At 36.9% G+C, this 14,742-nt stretch overlaps 1 protein-coding gene across 1 annotated transcript in view; it reads right to left on the bottom strand.

Moving 5' to 3' along the window:
• The window catches only part of WFS1 (Wolfram syndrome 1 (wolframin)), a 28,806-nt gene extending 14,990 nt beyond the window's left edge, over nucleotides 1-13,816 (bottom strand). The window contains exon 1 of the mRNA XM_008941816.1: nucleotides 13,629-13,816. Within this exon, the coding sequence (XP_008940064.1) occupies nucleotides 13,629-13,815 (187 nt within the window). The 5' untranslated portion in view covers nucleotide 13,816. The remainder of the gene's footprint in view (nucleotides 1-13,628) is intronic.
• Nucleotides 13,817-14,742: the final 926 nt, after the last annotated feature.

Genomic DNA, 14,742 nt, shown 5'->3' with positions numbered 1-14,742 from the left:
CTTAAGTATCGTATTGTTCCCATAACTAGCAATATTTTTCCTTTGCTTAAAGGACAAACAAGAGAGTAAGTAAAAGAATACAGCAGGAACAACTCAAGTTTTGTGGCTGCCATATCAATTTAATTTCCCTTAAAAGTGTTTAGGCCAGTCTCTGATGTTAAAAATTCCAGACCACAGTCAAAGTGTGTTTTGGAACAAGGTTTCCACACACATACTTCGTTTCAATTCAGTTCAACAATAGAACAAATGCTATGTAAAAGTAAATACATCCACCATAAAAACAGGTGATCTATAACTTACCACCCTTTGTGTTTCCAGTCAGAAAACGTCTTGATGTGTATTCCTCCCACATAGGAGTACAGCAATGGAAATGCTGTCAGTAGATATTATTTTCCAGCTTTGCTAAAAACTCGTCTATTTAATGTCAAATTTTACTGTCTTGAATATAAAAATTTCCAGAAGAAATGAACATTCATCTTATAAAACTTCATCTTTTATGACAATTAAAATAGACTTCAGTAGCTGTTGTGTGCCAAGTGTATTTATATAAGCCAATGAAGTCTATCACTTATGGAAGGCTCACAAGCACTGCAGTCATTCAAATGAAAACAGGCAAGTGAAAGCACACAAGTTTTAGACAGCACATAGCATACATACAGGAAACAAATTAAGACAGGACCTGGACATGGAAGGGCAGTTAGCAATTCATACTTGGCTGTAGTTTCTACCTTGCCACCAAGACCCTGTGTAGACCTAAGTTCAACATCAGGCTTCTCCATGGTTCAGTTCAATTTACAAAAACAAGTTAATTCTGCCTTCACAGAGACAAGTCACTCAAAACAAATTATTCTGTGGATATTGGAATAATTACATTTTTAATAAAATTTTAATGTTTTATTTTTATTATTCTGTGTGGTTAAGTCTTAAGTTTAAGTTAACAGATTATATTGTATCCTTTAATTCTGTTTCATTTTAAAAAAAGGTGGGAGACAAGAAAAAACTTGTGATATGCAAAGGATGAAGCAGATGTATTTCTTGAGCCTGATATGTTTATAACCTCATATTATAGAAGGCATTTAAGCCTCTGAAGGACTATAGAAATAGCCACTTTTGAAATTCAGGCTTTTCATTTAGTAGGTTAAAGTTATCATTTAAAACCTACTTTATTAAAGCACTTATTAAAAAAGACTCAATACAACGAAACTGATAAAGGCTTGCATGCATTTCAGTCATACAGAGCATTTACAAGAGTGAGCTGAAGCTGTGTATTGCTGCCTGATATAGTTCAAGATTCTATCAAGACATTACTAGAGTAATTTCTGTTTGCTAGTGAAAAGTATGTTTTATAACTCCAGAAAAATACTTAGAATAAAGAAGCTGTTTGCATGGGTAGGTTGTGGACAGGCTGAAGAAAACTAAACACTACTATTTACTTTCTGATACTTTATACATTACTTTTCACATTAGCTGCATAAATTATGATTCCTGTTTGGAGTCCAGTTTTGCTGCTATAGGTTTAAGTGGAAATCTAGCATTCATTTCAGCATAGACATGCATTTTTACTCTTTCTGTTGCTTTAACCAGAAATAACATGACAACAGAAAACAATTTTGGCTTCCAATTAAGCCATGTACAGAATCTAGTTTAAGAGCTTTGTGAGCTATTCTTCCACATCACCATGTTAGACTTAGATAGGAGTGTCAGAAGCAAGAGTCTGCTACAGTAATATTTAAAAGCAAAGCCAGATTAAAAAAAAAAAAAAAAAGTTTATAGAAATAAGAATGCATCATTGTAAAGCTAAGGTCATGCCAAAAGAAAGAAAAAAAGAATACCCAAGAAATTTGAAATACTGAGAAAGATCTGGAGAACAATCCAATGCAGAACCTGCCACTACCTTTTTATTGCTTTTTCAAGCACACAAGGAGCAGCAAGCTAAGAGGGTAGACTAATATAGACATATGGACAATTCAAAGGCAGCTGAGTATCTATAAAAGAAAGCTGCAGTAAAAGATCTAGTAAAAGCTGTTTGATTAGTTTTGTGGTTGTTTTTTTTCCCCCACCCTCAACCCCGTCAGGGAATAGAACTGAGAAGCTCCTGTGCTGGAATCTCAAACTTAAGCAAAGAAGCTATGGTTTCATTTGATTGTGTTTAAACCTGTCATTTCTCTTAATTGTTTATCCAAGTTTTCTACTGAATTACAAGTAGTCGTGTGTAGCCTCTCAATTAAAATTGAGAAATGCAAAGTGGCAAACAATACCAGAGAGATTCATGATAACAGAGACCATTAAATCTGACACCTATACAAGGCAAATATGTAAAAGGAAAAAAAAAACAACAACAAAAAAAACCTCCTTAAGCCTATGGAGGGGGAAAAAAAGATATACTGGGTAAAAAACATAAGATCTTATGTAATAAGTCTTGACATAAGATGTTCCTGAAGCAGTCAAAAGATCGGAGGACAGGTGGATCAAGGTCATATTCCTATCTCCAAAGGTAGCAAGTCAGGCTTCCCACAGAAGTCCTCTAAATAAATTTGAATGTAGGCTGTTAACAGGTAAGTAAGAGATTAATATAAAATGAAGAACAGAAATTCACAACTCTCATTATCCCCTGGGAAAGATTATTCAGACACACAGGGATATACAACAAGGCTGTATACTGTATATATTCAATGCATTCATATCGGAATAAGAAGAAAAGGGAGGCTAATAGGAAGATGACAAAGTCTGTTGATGATTCTGTGTGTTCAGGCCAAAGAAACACCTCAGAAGCAATTACTGGGAAAAAAACTAAAACAAACAAAGCCACAACCAAAAAAACCCCAAAAACTTGCCAAAGGACTTCATGACTGAAAAAATGATAAAAGACCAGATGAAATGCTGTAAATGCAAATCAAAGAGACAGCTTATTGTACACAGAGTGATAAACTCTGAACTAAATATTTAGAATGAAACCTTGGAGTTGTTTTTATTTTTTTTCCCACAAAAAAGTGTTACATCAACAGAACAGCTCAGCGCTAGTACACAATTATCAGGGATTTTTAATCTGGGGCAGAAACTGAAGGAGAATGATACTAGACATATAAAAACCTTGCAAAATGGAGATGGTAAGCAGAAAAAACTATTTGATGTTTTACAAATCCAAAAACTAAAGAGCATCAACAGGTTAAAATTATTTGTCCAATGTCACATATTTATAGGAGGTTAAAAAGCAACAGGACAAATCAAGCGTAGAAGAAAAAACCCAGGAACACTATCAAATAAAGATCTCGCCACTAAACAAGGAAGTCTCTAAGCTACAAGGTGCAAAACAACATTCTGAGAAGGAAACAGCAGCTATTTAACACTTTTAACATCTCAGTAAAATATGAATAAATCAAATAAGGCCAGCACTAACTGCATTTAGAAAAAGCTCCCTAGCTCTAGCAGGCATTCTGTAAGCAACAGCATAAAGGATTCTTATGAGAAAGGTAACTATCATCATTCAGGTTCTCCAGCATTAATACCAAGCATTGACAACAACTTCTTTGAGCTTGTCATTGAGTTCACAAACTGTAACGGTTCAGTTAGTTCAGGTAGGAGAGAAGAAAGATGGGTGGCATTCAGAGGAAGAAAAACTGCACTTTGTATTTTCATCAGCTTTATTCAGTAAGCTTTCTACTCTGTATGAGTTTTGTACTTACAAGAAGTCATAGGATGTCAAGCATTTCCCTCAGCTCCATGTTATTAACTGACAAGAGTAATTTACATGTTTGATGAAGACTAGTATGGAACAAGCTTTCATCCACAGGTCTCTGCACCAGCTAAATCACCGGAGTGGGAGCAAGGAAGAAAGAGTATCTTGACATTAGATGCTCACGTGTGGGAGAAGTTCTCCATGTACCATGAACTGCACTGATGTCTGAAATGATCTCTGTCACGTTGCACAGTGCTGTACTTACTTGAAGCTTCAGACATACATCATTTCACTTCTCCAGCAAGAAGTCCTTGCTGTAATTGAATCTGAAAGGGAGTACTGTCAGAATTACAATGAAAATCACTTGCTTTTGAGAGGATGCTAGTATGGATAACCTATGTCCGCCGCTCAGCTGCACCCCTCCTACTGTGTTCCACAAGGTAAGCTGAACAAATGTGTAGGTGGAGACAGACAACACAGAAAAAAACAGATGCAGGATTAGTTACTGTGTTTCAAAAACCCTCTTCCATGACTTGCATTATGATGAACTTGTAGCTGGATTTTGTCTTTTATGTTTAGAGATTTCCAGAAAACATGCTCCTGAAGTGCAACATGTAAAGCTTTTCCCATATTTCAGATAATAAAAGGGCCTAAATATTTGCAGATGGAGTCTAACTGTTCTACCATCATTAAGTTCAATTATAAATGGACTCTGTGTCACAAGCTTCATTAGGGAAACTAGGGTTTATATTCAACTGTTGCTATCTAATCCAGCACTGGGTTAGTCTGAAAAAGAAACAGCCAGTAACAGCTCAAAACCATGCTATAAATGCTGTCCCAAAGGATGTTAGGGCAGTGCACAGAAAGGCTGTAAATCACCGGAATTATTACCAGAAAAATCCACAAAGAAAAATCAGCTTGCTGGAAACCAGTCATTTTTTAACATTCATTTTTCATCCTCAGTTTGCATTTAAAGGCCCCAAAACATATTCTTTTCACTGAATTCAGTGCTTTCCATAGAAGAAAGGTAAAATTAACTGAAAAAGCATTATCTGGCTTCTTAAAAACAAAGCATCCAGATGCTGAAGACAACCCAGTTGCAAAAGCTCTGTATTCAAAGACTACTTTGGCATCGGCATTGGTGTCTTTCAGCTCTGGCCAACTGAATGGGATTCTGCAGTCACTGCTATAAGAGAATTCTGTTTTCTACTCCTCAGCTTTCATCACTCTTGTTCTCTATTCCTCCAATGTTTACTTTTGCTAGGGTACAGTCAGTAAGAGAACCTGTTATAGCTTCTTATGAAATCAGCAGAGTTCTTACTATACAGTTCAAGACTATGATAGGACTGTATTGCAACCACCTTGTCTTTTGGGTCAATTAAAAAAAAAAGAAACAAAGCATGACCGAAACATGAGAAATAACAGCCTGTCATCATTGTGAACAATAAATTCATGTTAGAAGACTGGATGAATTTGCTTTAAGAAGTTCAGATTAAATATACCTGCTACAGCAAATCTTTTGGAGCAATAGCTCATTTGCTAGTATGGAGAAACTTTAGTGTTGTAGTATGATTTTATAACATTAGGTAGGAAACAAGCAACATGCACCTACAAAGTAAATAATGCAGGCATATTTTTCAAGCAGCAAATGGTCAAAGAAGTAGGATGATGAAAGCTTAAGGGCATGCCTGCCCATGGACATCAACCAAAACAGATATAGAACACATTTTGTGCAAAATGTCCCTAGAACGCATTTGTTTCGGAGTCATGTCCTCGTACCAACAATCCCTTTTAGAATCATATGGTGGTAGTTCTGATAGTGTTACACAGGATTTTTTCTTTTCAGGAAAATTTCCTTCTATAAGCACAAATCTAGTAATATAATAAAAATCCAACAAATTCAAAATTTTCAGAGAACAACACGCAGCTTTTGAAAGTACAAATTTTGTTTTCACTACAAAACAAGCTTTCTAGAATCTCAGATGCACTTAAGAGCAAAGGCATACACATATTAATGGCAAAATAAAAATCTTTTCATTTGCTAGCAGATGCTATGTAAGCATATCTCCAAAGTGAAAGGTCCAATTTTTTTTTTTTCCAGGCAAGAAGAGATTGAAACTGTTCAGCCAGAGGTAGATTGACTATTATCAAGTTTCTCTGTACATTTTGTAACAAAAAATGTGGGTTCTAATGGCTTTTATATGTCACTGGATTGTACTGTTGAGCTTCCAGTGTTCAGAGGAGCTAGTCTGAGTCTCTAGAGAAATCCTCCTACTCACGTTCCACAAGCTCCAGAAGTTCAGTGGTATTGTGTGCAGTACCTACGGAGGAGGAAAGTTTCTGGACAGACTGACTTATAAGCAGGCGTTATGCATCATGGTATAAACATGATTTGTACGTGCAGAATACAATGGTGCAGGAACTGACTGAAGAAATATTTTGTACAACAAACATCATTTTGATAAATGGTTTTATTAACTTCATATGCTTACTTGCTCATCTACTAGTGTTGAATCTTTTCATCCATTCAGAAGCCTCCTGCATTCTTATCTTAACTGCAAAGTAAGGGCTTGGTACAATTAAGAGTACACTGCACGTTTTTCTTCTAAGCACTTCAACTTCCATAGCCAGATCTTAAGATGGTCCTACTTGCCCCAAGAACAATTACAAATATTTACATTAGCATATATTGCCAGGCATTCTTTTTTTAAAGGTGATAACAGGATCAGAAGAGAAGAGAATGTTTACAGAGGTGTTAAAGTCTAGGACTCAACTTTGCTTTCTCTGGGAGCAGCAATACCTTTGTAGATATGATAATAATCTTAGTCATACCACAACTGCAAGTCATCAAATAGCATTAAATTGAAAAAGGGAACAACTTCTGCACCCCCACAAATTGAAGGCAAATTGTCAGGAGAGCAATAACAGAAAAAAAAAAAGCGCATGTAGGTGGAAGGCTTAGAGTGATGATATTATAGAGACTATAAATTTTAAAAGTAGAGGGAACACTATTCTTAAAAGGTATTTCTTTCTAGCAGAGCTATTATTGTGCAACGATCAGTTAAATCATTAAAATAATTTTACACACAACTAATGAGACAGCCCTGCTGCCTTCTCTATGCAAGCATCTCTGATTAAATCCTTTATGGATCAGCTTGGATAAATCTAACATGTTCCAAAACTGGGCAGTTGAAAATAAATATGCTTTTTGCCATATCTCAGTTGGTAATCATCACTATTAACACTTCTCATCAAAAAAAGGAAAAAAAAGGAAAAAGATAAAATGCAACCTGAAGAAAAGCAATGTGAGAAAGAGTTCAGACCATAAACTTCACCAAGCCCATGTTTTTCTAGGTGAAGACCTAAAGTTATCCTAACAACCTGCTCAATGCCCAACGGAATTTCAGCAATTCTGCAGTTGAAGCTCTTCACCACACACACTCCAGCAGTTCATCAGCTTACCAACAAAGCAGAGTGGCCCTTAAAAAAGGCCCACTCCAATTGTTCTGCAAGTCCACAGTGCCTTATTACCCTGCTTGGTAAGCACTCCTAGTAATTAACTGATTTTGCACAGGATTCACTTGATTACCCAGTTTACTGTTGGCAGTCTCAACTTCTAACTTCTGAGTGAATCACACCGGTGGTGCTGCAAGGGGCCCTCTAGCAGCCCAACAGCTACAAGTCCCTCCGTGATTATTGTAGTGTAACAGGGATTTGGTGCAGTTTTATTTAAAGAGGAATGTACAGGTATTAGGTGCTTCTAAACGTTTTGCTCCAAATCCACTGCAAAGTATTACCAGAGGTTAGCAGCTCTTGTTAGTGATGAATGCAGAAGCCTTATATTAAAGAATTGGTTCAGATGAGGAACATTTCTTTTTCCAACTGTTCCCATCTAATGCGTTTTGTTTGCACAGTGGAACACACACTGGATTCCTGTTGGAGGAAACTAAATTGAAAGATTGTATTCCAACTACTAGATAAATTTTTGAACAGGTACAATAGGAACCTTCAGACCTTATCACCAAATTACTGAGCTATTCCTATTTAATTATATAATTTACTAATGTGAATATAGCTCTTCCCCTTCTACCCTCCAGCTGCTCATTTCTATCCTTCTAACACCTTAAGACTATACAAGAACAAACATTTTGTTATCATAAACTAACACAGATTAGGAAATTGATCCACCTGAAAAATAATGGAGGAAGATAGAACTAGGGCACTCTGTTTAATCTGTTTCATTGTGGGAATGCAAAAATAGTTATCAGTATCTCTGTTACCAGTCAAAGAAAACATTTATGTATTTCACATGGTTGAAGAGGCAGAGATGGAGAATCTTTTATCAAATAAATGGGTGTTCAACCCTACTCCCACATATGGTAAAAACGCCAGCATGTTATTGACAACAATAGCAGAAGACCTGAAAAAAGCCAATTCCCATTGTTCTGCACCAACTACAGCTATGTCCCAAAACTTGACCTGAAACTAAGTTATTAACTTTTGTTTGGATAGGATCCTTTCTCCCCCACAGCAATGCTTGACAAATGAGCCTTCCAGAAGCCTGAGTAATTGCAGGTAAAGTTTGAAGGGGCATTAATAAACTGACAGATAAATTGCTAAGTAATTAATACTTCAGTGTCTAATCCTCCCCTTCTAACAAGTAAAGGTTTTTCTGAGATTTCTTCAAGCTTTGCACAAACATTTCACTTTGCTTCAAGGAAGTGTTAGTCTGTACAAGCACACTGGCAGAAAATGAAAATACAGAAGTGCTAAAAGAGGGATTTGAAGCAAAGTTTCTTTGTAACCTCAAGTGGAAGAGGCTAACACCCGGAAAGTATCTGTAAATAAGAAAGGCTCTCTATTTGTGAGCTATCATTTAGCAATGCATTGGAGACACACTGTTGTACATTGTTAGAATGCATTGTAAACTGTTTAGAAAAATGTTTTTGTACTATTTATAAGTTCTAAGTCACACAATTTATAAAATAACTCTAAGAGATATGAAAAAAACCACATAACGTTCCTAAGAACAAGCAGAACTCTGCACACCTACAAACAAAATTATTTCTGTCTGTAGAGCTCTCAGCACAAAAGCCGTCCCCATATGTTCTCAATGGTAGAGCAAGAGATTTTTGCATATTTCCTTAACAGCAAAACCCAAAACAAAAACTAGTTCCTTAACCAAAGAGAGGTTTCTTCAAGCACAGAAACTTAGCTTTGCAATATCCTCAAAACTTCCCAAACTTTTACCTTTGCATTCTTGCCCGATTCCTCCCCTCCAGCCTTACCCGGTACCAAACATACATGAATGATATAAAAAACAAATTTCTCTCAGATTACTCTATTATCCTAGGATGTCCCCTTTTACCTGCAGACTGGCACTCAGTTAATTTTCAAGAAAGACACTTTACATGCTTGAAAGCTCTTAAGCATTACAAGAAACGGTACCACCTCCAGATAAACTTGCTGCACAGTAAATATTCACCTGAGGTGAGAGTCAGTCCAGTTCAAGTTACCATCATGACAAACTTGAAGCAGTTACTTGAATCCAGACACCCCAGGCAAGTATCCAAACACTACTGTATTGTGAGAAGCTTCTCTCAACCCCACTTTCTTTTCATCTGAATCAGAAGTGAAACATCCACTTGGCCACAGAAAGTTACTTTCTAGCTCAGCAGTATAGATCACTTACCTGGACTGTGGATTCGTGCATCTCTTCCAAAAAGATTACATTAATAGCAGCAGTATTCAGATACATACATGCTAAGTGACTATGTTGAGGGTGCTCTTTTCTTAACTCTGCTCTGTGTACACAGAGGAAATGGTCTCACTAGGAAGAATGATGTTTTGAAGCTTATCTGGAGAACCTGGTGTTGGGACCTCCAGAACTTTAAGCTATTTCTTCTTGCATTGCTTTAGGGCTGTGTCAGAAGGAAGGAGGATGCATAGAATGGATGAAATACAGATGCAAAAAAGGGGTATATAGCAGTTGGGCAGAAAATTAGGGGGCTTGTGCACCTGGGAGGTGGTGCAAGTGTTTTCAGAGATTTCAATATCAGTCTGCTTCAAAAAACCTCACCGGCCTTCATTAGCATCCAGCCACTGGTCTTCCTTCCTATACATCATGTTCCTCCTGGCACAGACTACTAAAATAATGGCAGAAATTTGTTTAAGCAACTGGCAACATTCCTTTAATTTGCTTACATGAATACTGATGACTCAATGGTTTTAAAATTTCAAAAGCCCTAATTAGTAGTGTATATGCTTTGCTCACTAATAAACTTCCTGTCTAGGAACATCCTTGAAAGAGTAACAATTAAAAAAACCCCTTATTTTTAAACATGAGAGTTGACATATTGATATTCATTCCATTCCCGCCAAAATTACACAAAACCCAGTATCTTACACAGGCAGAAGTTTTCAAGAAGATGAAACAGTTTTGGGTAGAAATAAGAATATCTTCCTTTTTAAAACAACAAAATTATCTCAAGCTCAACAATTTAATATTCTGTGGTTGCTTTTTTTTTTTTTTTAAATTAGATCCAGATTTGATTTGCCCAATAAATTCTCAAAGCACTGTTACCTTCCATCATGAAGTTAATTATACAAGGAATAACAAAAACACTACCTCATGATACTTTAGCAGAAGACATTGAAACACTGCTAAGAAAAAACCCACAGTAGAGGAGTTTGATCCAAATGAAGAACCTGTGCAGCTGAGGATGTGTGTGTGCTTAAGTGCTTCACTGAGTCAGAGCCAGGGCATTCATTAATTTGCTGGGTCATGCTGCAAGATATGAATAATGCTGCTAGAGTAGGAGATGGGTGTTCCCAAGAAAAAAAAAAATTACTTAATGTTCACATTGGTGCCATAGTCCTAAAACATGGTGTATATAAGAAAAAGCACAGATCAGAAATACAGACATGCTGAAAAGAATATTTCAAGAATCATCATATGGCTGACGTTGGAAGGGACCTCCGGAGACCATCTGCTCCATCCCTCTTCCTCATGCAGGGCCACCTAGATCTGGTTGCCTAAGACCATGTCCTGATGGCTCTGGCCCTGTCACTAGGCACCACTGGAAAGAATGTGTCTCCATACTCTTTGCACCCTCTTTTCAAGTGTTTATAGACATTGATAAGACCCCCCCCCCCGTGAGCCTTTTCTTCTCCAGGCTGAACAGTCCCAGCTCTTCAAGCTCTCCTCATAGGAGAGATGCTCTAGCCTCTTCATCATCTCAGTGGCCCTCAGCCTGCCCATGTCACTTGTACTGGGGAGCCCAGAACTGGACTCAGCACTCGAGATGTGGCCTCAGCAATGGTGAGGAGAGGGGAAGGATCATCTCCCTCAACCTGTTGGCAATGCTTTGTCTAATGCAACCCAGGATAACAGTAATCTTTACAGGAAGGGCACAGTCATGTCATAGATAGGACTGAGCTAAAACTACCTTCCAAGACAATATTTGAGATGGATTTTGCACATCTTCCCTTCTTCAACAGAAATCATAGCTGATTTATTGAAAATTACATTATTTCTATAATAAATGCAAGTTTGTAGAATTTTGTGCAAGTTAAGTCGTCAACAGAGGAGAATGTTCTACATATTTAAAAATATTTATAGAGATAGCTTTCTTTACAGCAATGTAAAAGAGGGATGGAAGGATCTGCACATCATTCAGATACAGGCATCACCACAGTGACACACAGTGACTATGCAAAGTAACTGATTTCTTAATCTTCCAAGAAAGAAGCCCTTTCCAGAATATTTGGTGTAATGCATTATGTCCTTTCATACAACCAGACCACAACATGCCATGGCTAAAAGAGGAAATACTTCACTCTTCTTAGGTCTTATAAGCAACTTGGATTTTATTTATTAGTAAAGGCTCTAGTGATTCCAAGGAGCACCTTCTTTGTCAGTTTGAATATTTTGAAAATTGGCGAAGTGCCAGTTTTATGTTTGAGAAACCAGTTTTTCCTGTCTGTTTCTATACGCACATATATATGACTGTGAATTTGTGTTTCTCTATTTCTGAAGTTCTACAACAATCCCCATTTTTAAGTTCTGATGACCAGTGCTGCTGTGGGTAGAAGAAAAACTCTCTGCTTCCTTTCTTCTAAATGAGTTTTCAGTTCCAGAAACTCTTAGTATTATGACAAATGACATAAATCTAAAGTAATGGTAGAAAAAAAATACTGGATGAAGAAACATGATCTTGTTGAACACATTTCGTATCTAAATCCACTAAAATCTTCGTTGTTAGATACTCCACCATGACACAATGGCAACAGTGGCTCATTCTACAGCATTAAATACTTGCATATATTAAGATGTGGATGGAAAGGGCAATGACAATGGCATCAGGCACTGAGAAGTTTTTAATGGAAAGAGGTTTAAAGTAATCAGGAATGAGTCACAACTGAAATGGGGAAATACATCAATGCGCAAAAATCATCTTTTATAGGGGCACAAGCAAAAGCATCTATAACACAAAACTGCATAGGGATCATTACTAGATACATAGGCCTGCAAAGAGAACTAAGACAAAACTCAATAGGATTTTAAAAGTCCAATATATATGTAGAATTAGAAAAATCCCAAATTAGCTAGAGAAGAATACACAACAGTGTCTCAATATAAAACATTTCTAGATTGGTAGCTTGCACTGATTTTCAGAATCTTGCATGAACGTGACCACCAACAGAAAAATATATTTTCCTCCTTCAAATCATATTACAAGAAAGCCCAATATAACTCCATATCATATTCCTAATACTGTTGCTATTCTTTCTCTGTTGAAGTATACTAAGAAACTAGAGAATGAAGAAGGGAGGAGAACATACCTATTAGCACTGATCCTAAATTAATAGTCATGTAATTAATGTTAGAAGTGTCAGTTTTCCATCATCTCTGAACTCTTTTACATGTGGGTGAGATGATAGTTTGTAACGATACACTGAGGCATGTTAGAAACTTGGGTATCCAAAAAATTCTCCTCCATCTGGAATGTGCCTTTCAGTAAAAAAGAACCCAGAAGGTTCCCACAGTCAGCTCTGAATTAGAAGCAAACAGTAGATGTGCCAACAAACACAGCCACAATACTGGCTTGAACTATGTGCAGAGCTCAGCTGCATCTGATACCTGCCATGCAGATATTCACACATTTATTAAATTCAAACTCTTTGATAGCATTATTACCTTCAGTAGACTGATTCATATTTATGACTATAAGGGCATGCACACAAGCAGTTTCAGAAACAAAAGTTCAATTTTAAAGAAAGTTAAAGAGCAGCAATTTCGCGAGACCTCAAATACAAGACCTTCTTGCACAAGTCTTGGATTACAAACTGAATTTAAAACTAGAACTGAGCAGCTGAATACAAGATCCAGGCATTTTTCTTTCTACCTTTAGTATAGGACATTTCTCTCAGAGATCCTGTCAGTTTTCACAGTCTTTGAAAATCAATGGCTTCACAGTGAGGGAAAAAATAAACCAGTATCATTCTGCCTTTCAAAGTGTATCTTGTGTATCTTGATTCTTAACCCAACTTCTTATCTGTCTGCTAATCTTCACTTCTGTTGCTCTGGTTTCATATATCAGCTTACTATTTCCTCACTCTACTGTATTTATTTATCCACATTAGAATTCATATTAAAGCTATAGTTTGCATGCAGTCTAGCCTACTAGAGAAATTAAAATGAAATATTATGCTAAATTACAGGTAATTTTTCTTGCCAGTTTTTCAGACAAACTTCTTTCCTGTTGTTCTGTACATATAAGAAAAATGGGATGTGAAAACGAAGTCTCTTCCATAAGCACAGGTTAAAAGAAAATGGAGAAACATTTTCCTACTTTACGGTCTCTTTAAACAGAGTTTAGAATATATAGACACACAATTTCCCAGTATTTAACATAGGCCAATTCTTCATAGGAATTGCTTTCATACTTACCATTTCTTTCACCTTTCTCCCTGCTATGGGAGTAGCCAAGAACTGAAGAAGTTGCAGTATCTCCTGAAGATGGTCCAGATTTCTGATTGTTCTCACAACAGTCCACAGCTGCAGCATTTAGCTGGGACCTTCCCAGATGCAGCGGGGGGTTAGAAGGACTTGAATGGGGATCAGGATCTGAATTCATTTTAGCTGTAAAAGAAGAGAATAATGATTAAATATCAGATAGAATTGATTTTCAAGTGTAGATAAATGCTAAAACTAATGAATTTACCCTGTAAATGTTGCATATAACTAACTTGTTTGGATCTAACGCTCTACTTGCACATACAAGAAACACAGACTAGCCCCTAACCTTTTTACAGAACACTACTGACATGTCTGTAACACCAGAGAAGTTCACTGTGTTTCAATAGCCTGCTTAAGAGCCACCACCTAAGCAGGTGAGAGAGAAAGACAAGAAAGGTAAGAATGCAAAGAAAGAGAAGATGCAGAACTCTCCTACTTGAAATGATGAGAGGGACGCTACCAAAGATACTCTCTATAAAATAAAGCAGATAAAATTTTACAAAGAACCCAGTGTTTTTATGAAAAAAAAAAACAACCACACACTAGGGCAGGGACAGAAAGGCCTTAAAATTCCTTACCAGGCCTTTTAACTTCCACTGTAAGCACTCTCTAAACAATGAGTGGATTTCTGTTCTATACTAAAAAGTTCCTTAGATCAGTAAACTCTCATAAAAGCGCTTACTGGAAGCTTAGCTTTTACAAGATGGGAGGAGCAAGGTACGCAGACACCACCACAGTGCAACACACAGTAACTCCTGCTTCTTAAGAGCAACTTCCCTGCAGTCAAGCAATTTGCAAAGAACATTTTGGGTGTCTGGCTACAAACTGTATTTTTTAATACTGTATGTTCAGAATACTGACCTAAAGATGTCCTTGCACAGATGAAAGTACAGCCAAACGCAAGAATACACTACATAACTTAGCCAATAACTTCTCCCTCTTAAAGAGCACTAAAATCACAACAGGATGCTAAAACTACCAGAAGTACTACTACTGTAAAACATATCCTTTGTAATTTAGGCAACTTACTTGCCAAAATTAAGCT

This window comes from Merops nubicus, unplaced genomic scaffold (assembly GCF_000691845.1).
Source record: "Merops nubicus isolate BGI_N331 unplaced genomic scaffold, ASM69184v1 scaffold19256, whole genome shotgun sequence".
NCBI lineage: Eukaryota > Metazoa > Chordata > Aves > Coraciiformes > Meropidae > Merops > Merops nubicus.
This window is presented reverse-complemented; position numbering and strand designations above follow the sequence as displayed.